The sequence below is a fragment of the Sinohyriopsis cumingii genome, chromosome 2, assembly GCF_028554795.1.
Source record: "Sinohyriopsis cumingii isolate HCF-2022 chromosome 2, ASM2855479v2, whole genome shotgun sequence".
In the NCBI taxonomy this organism is placed as follows: Eukaryota; Metazoa; Mollusca; class Bivalvia; order Unionida; family Unionidae; genus Sinohyriopsis; species Sinohyriopsis cumingii.
This window is the reverse complement of record NC_142962.1, coordinates 159,254,656-159,272,476: the sequence shown is the minus strand read 5'-3', so window position 1 is coordinate 159,272,476 and position 17,821 is coordinate 159,254,656. Positions and strand designations below refer to the sequence as shown.

The 17,821-nt window shown below is 34.3% G+C and overlaps 1 protein-coding gene across 7 annotated transcripts in view; it reads left to right on the top strand.

The window, feature by feature from the left end:
• Positions 1-595: 595 nt before the first annotated feature.
• LOC149806199 (uncharacterized) overlaps positions 596-17,821 on the top strand; it is an 83,752-nt gene continuing 66,526 nt past the window's right edge. The window contains exons 1-4 of one of the 7 annotated variants that reach the window (XM_089951124.1): positions 596-753; positions 2,396-2,865; positions 14,498-14,590; positions 17,491-17,760. In XM_089951124.1, the coding sequence (XP_089807250.1) occupies positions 2,658-2,865; positions 14,498-14,590; positions 17,491-17,760 (571 nt within the window). In that variant the 5' untranslated portion in view covers positions 596-753; positions 2,396-2,657. The other 6 variants (XM_089951123.1, XM_089951118.1, XM_089951122.1 and 3 more) reach the window with 6 other exon arrangements.

The following is a 17,821-nucleotide window of genomic DNA, read 5'->3' as shown; positions in this document are numbered from 1 at the left end:
AACTCATAAAAACAATAATTGTTGTGACTCGTCTTGTATTGTATATTGTGTTCAGTGAATACAAGCAGCAATAATGTCACATGGTTGGAAACTGACTAGAGTGTGATTAAACTGCATGTAATCAGGGTCTGATTGATACACAGGACTGGAATAACATCTATGTGATTAACGAACAAAACTATGATTTTGTCGTTTCAGTTTACATTAGGTATGAATAAATTATACTTTTTCACTGTCGGTTGTTTGTCCAAAGTTCTAACACCAGAACTAAATCACAAATATTTACTTGCTCCACATAATTTTGGTCGTTATCTATTGACTGTGAAATAAAATTTTGAATGAGACTAGGTCTCAGTAGCTTGGTCACTAATTTCAAATATGCACGTACGGAACACATTACTACTATCAAATTAGTGCATGACGGCGCTAATAAAACACCCACTGATAATGAACGATAATGCTTGTAGTCTTAATGCACTGCATGTAAAGAGTTATCTTTATTGATTTTGCGTCGCTGGTATCGTGATAAAAATGATCTTTATCTGTGAAATTAAATACATTTTCATGTATTATCTCTAATAATTGCTTTGATGACTACTTTATGCTATTTTGTAGCAATTAGTACATTTTAGTGCCTTTTAGTGTTCTTATTTGTTCTTAGCCAGGACCGTAGTTTTACAATCAGCTTTTAAACGTGCCATTTATACGTCATTTAAAGTTTTTATCAGACATATGTCCTGAGTCAGCAACAAGGTATGTATGTAGTCCTACGCTTTTGCTTGGCTGGACTTAATTCGAGGACAGTGTACAGTTCGACATTTTTTACTAACTCGGGTAAAACGTGGGCAAATAAGGATAATTTTTTCAACAACCCATTTCAACCCCTGCGGTTTCTTTTCTTAGAAAACGACAAAACTAATCCTTGTTTATTTGTTAAGAGTGGAGGGGTTCAGGTATTTAGACTTGAGGTTAGACTTTTTTAGTTTTTTTAATCACTTTTTATTGTCACTTTTTCATTGTATAGTAACAATCTGGTAAAACAAACCCATTTAAAATCAATGAAGCCATTAGTGGGAGGGGGACTACAGCTGGGTTTTCCTGACGTAATTAGCTAATGTTTTGTGGTATCCCACATACTACATTAAGTTCACTGAGCTCGCCACAGTTTGAAATAGAATTCAACCAAGTTACCATACTTTGGTAATGTAAGTATATTGAATTATATGAAACCATATACAGAACTAGTCGTTTGATGAAGGATAAAGACCGAGTTTCTTGTTGACAGAATGAGAAATCACATTACAAGTACCAGGATGTAAAAACTGCCCTGTTAGGGCTTTCTTATGTGTCTGTGATGAACTGTGTTGATATTACAGGCCCTGGAAGAAGGGTACAATACCATGACACAAAACTGTGTGTCAGTCTTAATGAGTTGGTAATGAAAGAAACTGAACTTATTCCACAGTCACTTGATTCTGGGGAAACTAATGTGTACATTCACCATATATGTTATATGGTGAGTGTATACATTAGTTTCCCCAGAATCAAGTGACTGTGACTTATTTACATGATATATTTTATTATGGTAAATAAGAATGTTTTATTTGTATTTCAATCTATTTTGATTCCGTGTGATCCTCCGTCCATCGTCAGATCTGAATTATGCCCATGCAATAGTTTTATACCTAGGGGAAGGAGTACTAACCTAGAATTGTAATTTTGGATTAGCCAAATAGCACACAGAGCAAAAACAGAAATCTAAAACAAGATAAAGCTAGTTAAAAATTCTTTTTCAAAATTCACAAATGCAGACACAAAAACAGAAAAAATATAGGACAAGAAAATAATACTTAAAATTATTTATATTTGGAAAATCTGATTAGGTACTCTGAAACTCCAACCAGTTCTGTGTACATTTCTCAGTAGAAGAGCTGTACAACATGCTGGGAACAAATGGGGACATTTAGTTATTTTGGTAAATGTAAAAATTTTGGTCAATTTTCAAGTCAACTTTTGCAAAGATAATATTTGGTATGCAAAATAAGTACATTTAAAGCTTCATCATCCCAGATTGTATAATATTTCTTTTTGTGAAATAATACAGTCTGTTTTTGTGTCTGTTTCGCTCCTTATCTCTTGTAAAATATTCATTAGACATGTCAAAGAATTGCAGTTTTTTAACACACTGAAGGTTCCAAGACTATATATTCTAGGTTGCCATTTACTTGGTGACCCATATAGTGTTCTTTGTTGTTGTTTGGATTAGGCTATTTTCCGGGTTGAATCATTTTTATGGTAGAAAACTTAGTCTGCTAAAATGTAAAATGTTACTTATTCAGATCTTTTTAAGCTGACCATCTGAGTTCACCGTCTTAAACATTTTCTTTCCATGTAGTGCTGTCCATCGACTCTTGAAAAGGAGTGAAATAGAACCTGCAACCTCCTTGAAATGGTGTTGTCCATGACATAACATCATCCATACAGAAAGGAGTATGTCCAGAAAGAGCCATATTAGGATGTGTAACCAGATATTTACTCCAGCAAAACACAGTTACTAACAAGACAGAAAGCTTTGAACAATGATCAATGCATGATAAAAACTTTAAGATTGTCTTAGTTTCATAATCTAATAAATATCTCTGTCTTCACATACGACAATGGAATCGGAAATAGGCATTTCAGTTTCTGAGTGTTCTCATTCTCAAAAGAGAAGACTTATACAGCAACAGCTTGTACTGCTTTTGCACGCTCACAAGTGTAGAAAAGAAAATGTATCTCGATGTCCCCAGCAGCTTCCCCACTGCCAGACCATGAGAGATGTTCTACAGCACATGATGAGTTGTACAGCTGGAAGGAGGTGTACTTGTATGTATAAGACTTGTAGAAGCCATTAAGAGCTAGTATTTTTAAATTCTGTTTTGGATCAAGTCTACATTTTTTATGGGGGATGGATGTTCATTTTGGATACTGCTCAACAGAGCTCTAGATAAGAATAATTAATTGGGTGTTTTAGTCACTAGTTTAAAATTACTGTCTTTTAAATTCATTTGAATTACACAAAGTGCAAACTTAGTGATACCGAGTTTTAATCCTTAGGCTGTACCCCTTACTGTTTTTGAATGCTCAAAAGATTAGTGAACAAGATTGATTTGTGGTGTGCTTGATTGTATGGCTCGGTCTGAATGAGTTTTGTCACAGCAATCGACTACTGTCATTTCAAATGAGTACAGAACATCTGGAGATTATACCAGTTGCATTGTTTAAATTGATCAAATGTGCTATGATAAAACATTGTGCTTATAACTGACACAGTACACTGTCAACTTTGGATCAACTGCTTTCAGTTTTGTTTTCCGTGATTCAAATATATTAAAAACACTTCATTCATTTATGGTGCAATTTTTGATATAAAATATGCAGATATTGCACTTACCCAGAGCCATCGCCAAAGGTAGCAATATCAATCTATAATGCATGTAGATTTTTCTGTTTCAGAGTTCCATGCTTTGACTTAATTGTTCAGTGTTAAGTGTGCTTACATTAATATCTCTTACAAAATATTAAGGAACCATGGTGATTCAGTGGTTATCATGCTGAACTCATGACCAAAATAATGCGGCTTTGAATCCTACCTTTGAACCACCAGGGTAAGCTACTGTAGTTTGTCCTTGGACAAGGCACTTTACTCCAATTGTCTTGGCACTAAATAACCTACCTTTATTGCTCTGATGTAAAACACTACATAGAACCAGATAACTTCGTGCACATATATATGTGAACTGCATGTAAATCCAGTAAGCAGTATATAAGAACATAATTTTTGTATTTGCCAATTACACGTTTTTATCATAGTTATGTCTTCTAAGGAGGAGCGTACTTGAATACCTAACCAACTTTTTCGGGACATCTTGACAGCGTACTTGAATACACAACCAACTTGTTAGGGACACCTCACAACGTATTTGAATATCTTATGAACTTTTTAGGGACATTTTGACAGTTTACATTAATGCCTAAATAACATGTCAGGGACATCTCGACAGCATTCATGAATACCTAGCCAACTTATTAGGGACATTTTAACAGTACTTGAATACCTAACCAGCTTGTTAGGGACATCTTTTCAGTGTAAAGTACAAATCATTACACTACCAATATTTATGAACAATGTCCCAAATACCAATCATAATCCAAAAGTGCAAGAAACTCTAATTAGCTAATTGTAAAATCCAGTAAAATTGCACAAAGGAAGTATACTTCAATGATCCATGGCAAATTTCATTTCAAAATGCGGACATTCAGATTTCAGTTGTTCACTTTTGATAGGCTGTTTTATTAAAAGTAATTTTACAAATTGCTGTCTTAGGCAGTTAATTACTTTACAAATTGCTGTTTTAGGCAGTTAATTACTTTACAAATTGCTGTCTTAGTTAATTACTTTACAAATTGCTGTCTTAGTTAATTACTTTACAAATTGCTATTTTTAGGCAGTTAATTACTTTACAAATTGCTGTCTTAGGCAGTTAATTACTCTGACTGAAAATAATTATTTTGGGAAATAAATCCACAATTATATTTATAATGGCTGTTAAGGTCTCTGAAATGGGTAGTGGAATTTCCATCTATACGTGCTTAACAACAAAGATCCTGATCTGCCATAGCATAATGCACCTGCAGATCAGGGTATATGTTGTTTGTTTTACTAATTACTTCTAATAAACTGTACAGACCCAGATCTGCTGGTGCATTATGCAATGGCAGATCTGGGTCTTTGCAGTTTGCCGTTGGACTTATGGGTATATATGGTAGTCATGCATCACTGTACAGTGAATACATGCAAAATTTGGTATCTTAATTTTTTTCAAATATCAACAAATAAATAGGAACATTATCTTCAATTTAGGCAGTAAAACAGTGCTAAGTCTGGCATTTCAGGACAAAACATTGCTCCACCTTGTCTCGTCATGTGATTCCTGAGTATGTACTATTTCTATATGACAGTCTTAAGACTGGGGTATTATGCTATGGTGTAGTCTGTCTACCTGTTCATTTGATTTCCTCAAAAGTCACTGGAAGCAGAGATTTTTTTTTAATGATCATTTTTCATGTCTGGACTGCAACATTTGAACCAGTGAATAAATTCAGAGGAAAATTGATTTGGGTATGTCTCATGACCATATGGATTTGCCACTGGAAGGTCTAAGGCAGAAGAATGAATGATGCAGTTTATTACATGTTTCAGTGTCTGTGCTGTAACTTTTACCAAGATACAGTTATTACATGTTTCAGTGTCTGTGCTGTAACTTTACCAAGATCAGTTATTACATGTTTCAGTGTCTGTGCTGTAACTTTACCAAGATCAGTTATTACATGTTTCAGTGTCTGTGCTGTAACTTTACCAAGATACAGTTATTACATGTTTCAGTGTCTGTGCTGTAACTTTTACCAAGATATAGTTATTACATGTTTCAGTGTCTGTGCTGTAACTTTACCAAGATCAGTTATTACATGTTTCAGTGTCTGTGCTGTAACTTTACCAAGATACAGTTATTACATGTTTCAGTGTCTGTGCTGTAACTTTTACCAAGATACAGTTATTACATGTTTCAGTGTCTGTGCTGTAACTTTTACCAAGATACAGTACTGTCATTACTAGGTAGTATATTGTGTGATGTGATATGATTTTGATTTTTTAACGTAGCTTTAACAGTTTTTCAGTCATATCGCTACGATGTCTGCAATGTGGCAGTTTATAGTGATGTCTAGCACTGGGGCATCATGCCGCAGACATGTAGCATGATGTCCCACCCAGTCACATTATCCTGACACCAGGCCGACCAGTCCTAACACTAACCTCTTAATGCTGAGCGCCAAGCGAGGCAGCTGTTAGTACCATTTTTGTAAGTCTTTGGTATGACTCGGCCGGGGATCGAACCCAAGTATATTGTGTGCCACAGTTAGGTCTCATGTTCAAAGATCAAGGTCAAGGGAAAATCAAGTCTGTGATCTGTCTGGTGGGACCTCTTTCTACATCAGGTTTGATACTTTTGAACTGTTGGAGATATATTTTGTTGAAATTTACCATGTTTTGCACTTATGAAAAAACAAAAATATAATCAGATTCCAAACTTAAAGGTCAGAGTCATTAAACAGAAAATGTAACTTGTTACTTGCATTGTGGGTGAAGCAGAATAGAGTTGTAGTTCTCACTGCTTCATGGAGGTTAGCTAATTAGTCCATGTTTCAGGTTTGATCATAATTGGATTAAAAATATGACCTCCATAGGGTTAACAAGATTAGCCAATCAGATGCAAAATCTTCTCATTAATGTGTGTGTGGATCATGCTCATCATGAAATTGTGGACTTTTGTGTGTATGTATAGAACTTAACCACTTAGCAGAGCACTTTTGTGTGTATGTATAGAACTTGAGCACTTAGAGGAGCACTTTTGTGTGTATGTATAGAACTTGAGCACTTAGAGGAGCACTACTCATTATTATGGAAAATAACTAAAGCTATAGGATATTATTTTCCTTGTAAAAATTAAACTTTCATAGCCATAAAGGACATGTAAAACAATTAGCCAAATAAGTAATCAGATTTCAAGATTTGAATAGTGTTAATTCTAGTTTTTGAATTGTATAAATAGTGTACACATAGTTTTGTAATAGAAAACATATACACAAAGACCTATATCACAGAAGAAGAAGTGTGTCTTGTGGAAGGACCGGTTATACGGATGTAAATAGGTGAATTAAGAAGACACAGAAAAAAATAGCAGATAGTGCAACAGCTACAATGGAGTTTGATGCTTCCAACGTATGGATAAATAGCTGAAAGTAAGTGGACATGAGAGAATGAGGGGCATCTCAAAACATTTCACTAAGATGACTAGATTAATAATGATCTTATTGATGCTTTTCTAACATGAGTTCCTGTCAATGTTTGAAGCAACTTTTATTCACAATAAAAAAATTTTTTACACACAAGTGATGCATGAATGGATATGCACTCATTATAGTGCTGAAATCAATATTCAGATGACAATACCTTCTTTTGGCAAATATTTGAATAAGAAATTGGTATTTGAATATTATTATTTATGATCATTTCTTTTCTAAATGCATATCATGAGTCAAAACTTTGAGCCTGCCTACACAATAAGTGGTGTCACCATGCCATATGTGCATAAATGTTTACACTACCTGATGTCCCACAAAGTTGGTGACTAGATGGCCATGAATAAACAATGCAGCACTGCATGGGAACACTTTTAAGAGGACAGAAAAAAAGCACAATGCAAACTTTGTAAGTTCAATATGTTCTACAGTTGCAAATATGTAACCTAGAGTACAGATATCTGGCTATTTCTTGAAATATATAAGCTAGCATCATCTAGTAAAAGAGTAATTACGCGTATAAAAAATGCAGGGGTTGAAGAGTGACAGTATGAGAGAGCACTTTTTGAACTATTACTTTAAAGCTGACAAATAAACTGATTGATAAAAAAATGTTTGAAAAAAATGCACTATAACTTCAATGTTTAAATTGCCATTAAACAGCATTTTATCTCAAATTGTCATTATTACAATGTTTCAGTTTTGTATATTATATATATTTAATTTGCATTTTTTTTATAAGTCTTTTTTTTTGCATTAGGAGCTTTGGATAATTGTATTTTGGATTTGACCTTGTCCAAAATCAAGTTTATTTTCTACCTGACTTGAATCATTGTTATTTTTTCTGTAAACTAATAGTTACATAGCTACATTTTTTTCTATGAATATGGGTTAACTATTAGGATCATGATCTTTTCCTGAGTCAAGGAAATTGTGTTTACCATGTTCTTTATTATAATTTTAGACATAGACTTTATAACTAAGATTTTCTCTTGCAAACATTTGGAATCTGCCAGAATAAAACTTTCCATTAGGCAATAGTTTTTAAAAAAATTCTAATTGTGACCTGAGGTCAAGTAGAGGATTATATTATCTTGCTTATTGGAAAAATTATTTCTGCTATACGGTCTTGAGGCAGAATCATTGTGTCCAGTGTTGAATTTGAACTGGAATATATTTATTCAAATTATTTAATTCAAGTTGTTTTTCTCTGGAAATACAAAGTGCTCAAAAATAACATTCTTGGACTTTGAGAATTTGAATTTATAGTGAAATTTGAAACAAGGATATATTCTTGGATTGTATTACTGTTATGCAACAAAAGACTCAGCATATCACTATGACACTTGCCACCAAGGCACATCAACACTTCCATTGTTGGATTTATTTTGGATTACCATTTAAGTTTATTCAGAACATTATTTATTAAAAACTTGTGTTAGTAATTCTAGGATTATTTGGGATTTAATTCATAATACAGTAAGTTCTGTTTACATTTTTCACTTTGTATTCTTGGGAAATAAATTATTTGTTGAATTTTACAAAGCTTATTGATTCTCACTCTTTCTTATTACTTATTGTAAGACCATAGAGTCGTAATATAGATTCTTGGTCCTGAAGTTAAACTTCAGAGTTTTTAAATGGTTGACCCTGATTTTAAAATTAAAATGTGTGTATGTGTGTGTGTAACTGAACACATGAATTTGTTATTCACACTTTCTAACAACGAAATATACCAAATTTAGTAGGCTGATTATTTACCTTTTTAAAACTAAAAAATATTATGTATTGAAATTATTTCAATTTTGAGTGGTAATGTTTGAGCCAATCAGCTTTCAGAATTTGTTCAGTGTTCTGGCTTGTGGCTTCTGATTCAACACAAGAAGGCAATATAAACATTAAAGATTTCTTGATGGCATCCCAACAAAAATAAAGTTTGATTTGAATACTGGCTACAGGTATTCAGTCATTAAGTCAGTTATTGTATATACTCGCTTATAAGATGAGTCCAGCTGCAAACTACACCTACCCGGATCTGCCATTGTATAACGTGCTGGCGGATCTGGGTCTGTGCAGTTTCTTAGGAGTAATCAGTAGAACAAACAACATAGACCCTGATCTGCAGGCAGATTATGCTACTGCGGATCAGGGGTTGTTTGCAGTTTAACTCAACTTATAAGTGAGTATATATGGTATTCATTTCAGCACTAATTCATTGTAATAAATAAGGTTTTTCATGCTGGAAATGAACGTGGGATGTGATTGGGTAATCATAGAATCACTCGTTGATAATGTTTAATTGTGTGCATGATTGCAGGTTACCTACCTGTAGATAACCAGAAACTAACTGGTAATGTCATTTCGGTTAACTCAGAATGCAAGGAAATAAACTCTGTCTGTTGCTTGCTTTACTTGAAAAAAGAGTAAGAGTTCAAGTATTTTAAAACCAGAAACTTAATTCTTGATGCAATTGATTTTTCACCAATAATTTGTCATCGGTGTGTATGTTTGGGTGTGAGAGGCAGTGTTAGACAAAATTACATTACCCAGGAGACTAGAACAACTTAGATTAAATGGTGGGCAATCAGTTTATCTGTTGTGAAAGACTTGTGAAGCAGTTGGAAAATATATGTAAAATGATGTGTTAAAAAAATAATGAGAACAAAATTTGACAAATTTTCCAGCACCAAATATTTTTTCATTGAATGGTTCCTTTGGGTATCTACATGAACAGCAGGGGCCTGAAATATCTCCATATAACTTGATGGTTGAGTGATAGTTAATGCTGTCTTTGAGTAGCATTACTGATCTTCATAAGCCTACTACCCATTATCTGTGTAATCACAGACTATGATCTTGTAGATGTATTGTGCATACTGATTGGTCTCTTGAAGATATTGGTGTTCACAGTGACAGCAGTATCCGCTGGCTAACTTTAGCTATTGGAATATAACAAGCTTAATCAAACCAGTCTCAATTGTTGCTGTATAATACATTGGCTTTTTGGGTAATGTTGAAACAAAATTCCCACATGGAGCAATGGAAAGTTAACAGTTCCCAGGCAGTTTCGACATTAGTGTCAGATTACCATAAGAATAGCATGAACTATGTTGAACATATAATATGATCATGACTAGAAAGCTGACAGACAACAAGACACCATCAAGAAAAGGAAATTGTTCGATTATCTTTTGTATGTTGAATTCAGATAGATCCGATGTCTGTAAACTTGTACAAGTATTGGGGGACAAAAGCAACAAGTTACTGGGCAACCAGAAAAATGTGCTTGGCAACCAGATTTTTAAAGCAATGGGTCAACCATGGATTTTCAGAATTTTTATACCCCTCAAGAGGGATTAGAGAGAGAGAAAGAGATATGTACAGTCATAAATATTGCACCATCCTGTATTATTTTGGACATTTTGATGCAGAGTAATTTACGATGCCAATACACTTAAACCTAACAGATAGCTTGCCAGCAGAAAAAGATGATGCAATCATTATTATCATTATTATTATTATTATTATTATTATTATTATTATTATTAAAAAACTGACTATTAAGCCGAGTTCAGTTGCTTCACTCAACATTTCTTATTTTCAAGCTGAGTATACTGCATAAATTATGCATTCAGCAGGGCATGATACTTATGAATTTTTGTTTTATTTTGTATTACCTTTCCATCGCAGTATTTTTATTTGTTTCAGGTAATGGGCTACACAAAGGACCTTTAAAGTGCCCATTTAACAGAACTATTCTAGCTAACATAATAGAGGCCTGGCAGTAACACGTACATTAGGATCCAAAACCCTTTTGTCTCTTTAGACTCATTCTGATCTTAGCTTTCATTGATAGTAATGTAATTATTATGGTTAAGGATTCTATGCATATTTCTTACCTTTATCTTACCTGTTCTTAACCTATGGTACACCTACTCAATGGGATTACTGTATATACTCACTCATAAGTACACCTACTCAATGGGATTACTGTCTATACTCATAAGTACACCTGCTCAATGGGGTTACTGTCTATACTCACTCATAAGTACACCTGCTCAATGGGATTACTGTCTATACTCACTCATAAGTACACCTGCTCAATGGGATTACTGTCTATACTCACTCATAAGTACACCTGCTCAATGGGATTACTGTCTATACTCACTCATAAGTACACCTGCTCAATGGGATTACTGTATATACTCACTGATAAGTACACCTACTCAGTGGGATTACTGTATATACTCACTGATAAGTACACCTACTCGGTGGGATTACTGTATATACTCACTCATAAGTACACCTACTCAGTGGGATTACTATATATACTCACTCATAAGTACACCTACTCAATGGGATTACTGTATATACTCACTCATAAGTACACCTACTCAATGGGATTACTGTATATACTCACTAATAAGTACACCTACTCAATGGGATTACTGTATATACTGAGTCATAAGTAAAGTCCAGCTGCAAACAACATAGATCCTGATCTGCCAGTATTGTATTGTGCCTGCAGATCAGAATCTATGTTGTGAGTATATAAGGAGGTAGTTTCTGCATAATAAATACTTTTTAATTTGTGTTCTAGGAAAGAGGAAAATGATGCTTTGTATGTATATAAAATAGTGTCACTGTCCATTACCTTAATATAGATATCATTGTAGTAAATTTGTAAACTGCTACAGTGTCCATAGTAGTTTAGCATCCACTTCGGATATGGGAGGTTGTGGGTTTGAACTCCGACAGAATCATACCAAAGCTTATAAAAATGGTATTAGCAGCTGCCTTGCTTGGTGCTCAGTATTAAGAGGTTAGTGCCAGGATAATTTGACTGGATGGGACATGATTTTACATGTATGTGGCATGAAGCCCCAGTGCTAGACATCACTATAAACTGTTACACTGCAGACATAGTAGCGATATGACTGATTTTTTTTAAAGCTACGTTAAAAATCCAAATTACACAAACACAATATCTTTGAAAATTATTGTCTGAAGGAAAGATATCAAACTTTTTGTTCCAAACACTAGCAGACTTTGACTACCCTATGCTGAGAGTAACACGGCTAATAAAAAACATGTACTGTGGAATCTGCTGCTGACAACTGCATGCAAAATGCCCAGATTTAAGCACTCTAATATTGTAATTGTAAAATTTAATAATAGTAATACTGGTAATATTCCCCTGCCATGTGCATTGGCTATTTGCTTTTTTATATTCCCAATCACTAGATGTTTATACATCACAGCCATTACTTATCCAAATGAAGGGAAAACAGCAATTTATGTTTGTTATCAAATTTTAGAATTGTTGGAATATCATATTTATTGGCTTAATGGAAAAATACTGTTTTAACCTGATTTTCTTTTGTTTATATAATAAAAATTTGTCAGCAAAATGTGTATTTTTTTGTATCATTAAGTTCATGTGTCTTTTTTTGTATCATTAAGTTCAGAGATAGGTAAATTTGTAATCTGTGCTTCTCTTTTCATGAAATTCATTTGCTTGAAGTGTTGATAATGTTTGAAATATTTGCATAATTATCATTGACAATAATGTTTAAAAAACAGTCTCCCCCCCCCAATAAAGTTAATGATAACTTGCTCCTGTGAATCTTTTTTCAAAAGGAGGGTATTATTTCTTCCTGCCCATCCACTTGTTGACCCCTTGGTAATGTCATTCATCTTTAACATTGAGGATACAGGAATAAAAATTTTGGAATTATAATGGGTGATGTTCATTAGATGTCAACAATGGTTTTAAGATTTTTTTTTACTTTAAGGAGTGGATCATTGGGGATGTGAAAATTGGTTTGTGTCATTGATATAGCTAAGGCTATAACATTTAACTATTTCTGCAGTTACACTCTGTGGTATTCCCCAGGTTTGGTACCTGTGGGGATGCTGCCGCTGGGTCACATCTTGGAGACTTTTAAGATCTGTACTCTATGGCCATACATAGGTTTGAATGACATGAGATGAAGACACATGTATTTAATTTATACTATGGGTCATGCCTCTTAGGTTGTTAACTTTCCCCCAGGTTCATAGCTTGGAAACTGTTGAGATTTCTACCTTGTATCCAATGCTGACCCCTGGGAAGATGGACTTGCTCCTGGGTCATAACTTGGACGCTGTTGAGATCAATAGAGTATACCTAAATATAGGCTGGAATGGGATGAATTAAATTTGACATATAGTCAAGACAGACTCTGAGTTGTGCACTTGGAACTAGGAACTTGATGCTAAGTCGTAACTTGGAAACTGTTAAGAGTCCCATCCTACTACCATGTATATTTTAACGAGCATAAGGGGATAAATGCATTTGTATATCCAGTACATGACATTGGTCATGCCCCAGTAGTAGCGGACTTGCCCTTGACTAATAACTTTTGAGACTGTCAGGATTTCCATCCTACAACCATGTATACATTTATTGGGCATGAATTGACCAATGCACCTGTACATCCAAAACATATTCCTAGTCATGCGCTAGGAGTAGGGCACTTGTCCTTGGCTTATAACTTGGAAATACTATATTACCACATACATGCAAGCTGGATATGACTTTGAATTTAGAGAAAAAGACAAATTTAAATTGTTATTATTGACACCTATACACCTAAGAAAACCCTAAAAATATTGTATGTCAAAACCAGTATAGATTTTTGTGCAGACTGTTGTTAGGTTACAGCTAGTCTTTAAATTTTTGGCGTGTATCGACATTTCAAGGAATGAAAAGTTGAATAATGTTTTGTAACTACATACATTTGAAAATTCAATATCGAGTTCATTTATTTGCCTCAGAAATTTGTACAAGTGGGTAGAGAGAAAAAGGACATATTATTTGATTAAACTGTTTTTTGTAAAGGTTTTGATTAAACAAAAAAAAAGATTTTTCAAGAATAACTCCTGGCATATCAGGCACAACTCAAATGAATTTCATATTATATATTTTACTTGAAATAAACTTGTACACATAACAAATTGTATGTTGGGAACTCGAATCTGGTTGATACAAAAATCCATCGGTTTTCTTACTCAGCATTCTTCATATTTAAAAAAAAACATGATCACTTTGTTAGACCTTTTGCACAATGTGACAAAAATGTAGAATATCTTTGAGGTCATCCCAGGGTCTGTCTTAACTGTGAAATAAGTAATCAGAAAGGTCATCCTTTAATTAAAGCCTTTTCACATGAAACACAAGTTAACATTCAGAATTTATAGACTTATATCCCTATGATTCTTACATGATATATTTTATGACTCAATATTGTGTGTACCACATTTACGTCCAAGTCAAGGATGTCAGGGTCAGAGCAAGATAAGATATAACACTAACACACACAATCAGGGTCCATAGCTCAAAGATCAAATCATTTTAAGGCAGTTGTCACAACACGGGCTTATTATTTATCCTTGTTAGTTCAAAGGTCATATGGCCAAGGTCATAAGAAAGGTTGATTAGATACAAAAAGATCTGATGAATGACATTATTTGCACAATATTAATTATATGATTAGGTAAGACCTATTTTAATTTGCGTTATCTTTTTAAAATTTTGATACACTTTTATCCACAGATACACATTGTGCAAGCTCGAGACAAATAATAACCCACTGGAAATACTGTGATCATCATGATTGTCCAATTTGCAGTCCGTTTCGGAACAGAGGTATTGTGGCAGGTATTGAATATGCTTGACTTAAAATTATATTCATGTCTAAACACTTGCATACGCACACATACATACTAGCTTTCACACATGTATATGCAGCCATGAGTGGTATTTTAAGTATGCCATTGGAATCGATATATGAAATAAGTACAAACATAATCACATTCCTTCATTTTAACTATCTCTGCTTTTAAATATGTGGCATCAGCTGCTTTGATCTATTTCCTTATAGCTACACACAGTCAGGCAAGAATGATAATTTGATGTGTGATGTGATGTAATTTAAGATTTTTAACATAGCTTTAACAGTTTTTCAGTCATATCGCTATGATGTCTGCAGTGTGGCAGTTTATAGTGATGTCTAGCACTGGAGCATCATGCCACAGACATGTAGCATGATATTCCACCCAGTCACATATCCTGACACCAGGCTGACCAGTCCTTACACTAACCTCTTAATGCTGAATGCCCAGCGAGGCAGCTGTTAGTACCACTTTGTAAGTCTTTGGTATGGCTCAGACGGGGATCGAACCCATGACCTCCCGCATCCGAGATGGATGCTCTAACCACTAGACCAACGGAACGGTAAACTAATTAGATAATCGAAGGTGATGCCTGAGCAGATTTTTTCAGGTTGCCAGGTAAATTGCTTAACTGCACACAAAGATTGCCATAATCAAATTATTTTACAACCTTTGTCGTATATTTAGTTAGTCAAATTTGCACATGATACTTGTAATTTGCCATCAGTCAGCTAATGGAAAAGTGTCACACAAGTTGCACACAAATTGAATCGATTTAAAATCAGATTATAACAGTTTACCTTCTTGATACTGACTTGTTTAACAGTTTTATGCAAGTTATCTGCCCTGACCACAGACTTATTTATGTTTTATGTTTACCTTAGTTTACATGATTATGGTTTAGGTTATCAGTAAACCAATGCTGTTATTAATCCTTGTCTAAACTGTTGGGAACTGTAAACAGTCCATTGTGTGACTTTTGTGACTTAACTGTGGCCCAAATGCCAATATAGTGAGCAGCAACCGTTGTAATTTGATTATTAAAACTTGCCATATCAATTTAACTACATTTAGCTAATGGTAGCAACTGTGACAAGCTCTACAACAGCGAATACCCATTTCTTCAACAGAATAGTCTGAAGGGGTAATACAACATCATAGGCAATATGTGTGCCTACTCAAAGAGAAAGAAATGGCTGTCATATATTGATGTGTTGACAAAAGATAAAATTTAACAAGTCTTCTTACTTAACAGTTCACCCTGGATGGCTAATAGAATGGATTATAATTACTTAATAAGATTATGAGTAACATACAGAAAGATTAACGTGGCTCTTTACTTCAAGTAATCAACCAGTTATGTTGGGGTAGTTCATGCACCAGTTGTAGGTACATATACCCAGAGGGACAATTTAATGATCATGTTTGTCACTGGGAATATATAAATTTGATTATAATTTTCAACATTCTTATTTTCAGTACTACTTTTTGTTTGGTTGCCTGACATTCATTTCTAATTTTCCCATTCTCCTGGGTAATGGATCTTTTATCCCTGATGTTTTTATTTTCAAATGAAAGTACAGTGGATTTACCAGGGTCAAGTCTGCTTTGTAAGTTAGGAATACCCTCAACATGCATAGTACAGACTTAGGTTTATACACCAAGCTTTATCAAAACAACATGCTTTGTAATTTAGTCCATTGTATGAAAAATTCTGCTTGCTGTGTATCAATAAACAAATTTATGCGAATCAGGCAAGGACTTTTTTGGTTTCTCACTCTGCATAAGGGTGGGTATATATGGTGGGCACACTGAAGATTGTTTGCACAATATAATGTCTTGTGGCAAGTGAGTTTTTCTTGACCCAGTCATTGGACAATTGCTCTTGGGTTTCCTTGGTTTTGTTCTCCAAGCGATAGCTATCAAGGGGTGAAATGCGACGTCTTGCATGCATCATTTTTAAGGTATATAAGCAAAAGTAATCTATGAAGACCAGGTCAACAGAAAATTACATCTTATAAAATCCTTGAACCCAGTAGTCCAGTCAGTAATGGCACAAATTTGAATCATGACAAACCTGATAGTGGAGTTTCTAAACCATTGGATTGGAATTTTGAAATGACATGGTTTGACTTGCGCAGCAGATCACAAGCAAAGGAAAAATTAAGTTACCAGAATAATAACTACAACACTCCTTAACAGGAGATCATTTTAGTATTATGAACAGCTGATGAAGATAGTGATTCAAGGCTGGAGATGTCAAAATTTGACTTTGTATCTTGCACTGGGGAAAATCTAAGCTGAAAAAATTGTACATCACATCCAAGTGTGGGACAGATTTGATTCATTTTACAATAAATAGTTCAAGGTTTGAAGAATGCCACAGTTCATGGTAGACTTAATGAGTCTTCTTGAACTAATTTACTCAAGATATTAACTGTTAATAGGTCATTTTCTGTAAGACGTTGCCGTGATGTATTTAACCATGGTTTGACAGCTATCCATTAAGACATTAAGGATTAATATTATCAGGTATGAAATTCTAAGGAGTTACTCTTATGGCTGGAATGTAATTGAACCTTACACCTTGTTATGAAGGGATGACTAATTGCTGAAAAGTTGGTATTTCTTTTTGTGAGCACAAAACATGCTGCTAGGATGAGTTTATCACAAAATAGTTGCGTAATAGTTGTATATTATTTTGCTTTTAATTATTAATAAGTATTTTAAAACAAAAATAAAACATTTATGAAAATAAAGTTCTTGTTTGAACTCCAGAAGGCAGTCAAATCACACCCCTTGTATTTCTCATTTGTTCAGAGCATTGTATCACATGCCATATACTTCTTATTGAGTAATGCAATATCTTTCCAGAAAATAATACTTTACTGTCTGCGCCTCAGAATGGAAGCCAGCAGCATAACCAGCAACAAAGAAGTCAACAGACCAGTGATGTATCCACCCAATGTCAGACAAGCCTTCTTGAGACAAATGCTGGAGACCCCATCCAGGTTGAGATTCTGCCACAGAACTGGATGGCTGCCATGGATTTGAGTCTCAGACATTCTATTGATGACAGTGGAAGTAGTCTTAATTCCAATACAGCATGTAGAGTATCAAGAAATGACATTCCTTGTACACAGGGTAAATTATGTCACACATATTCTTATAAATAAAGTTTTTAACTCTACTTGTCATGGATGAG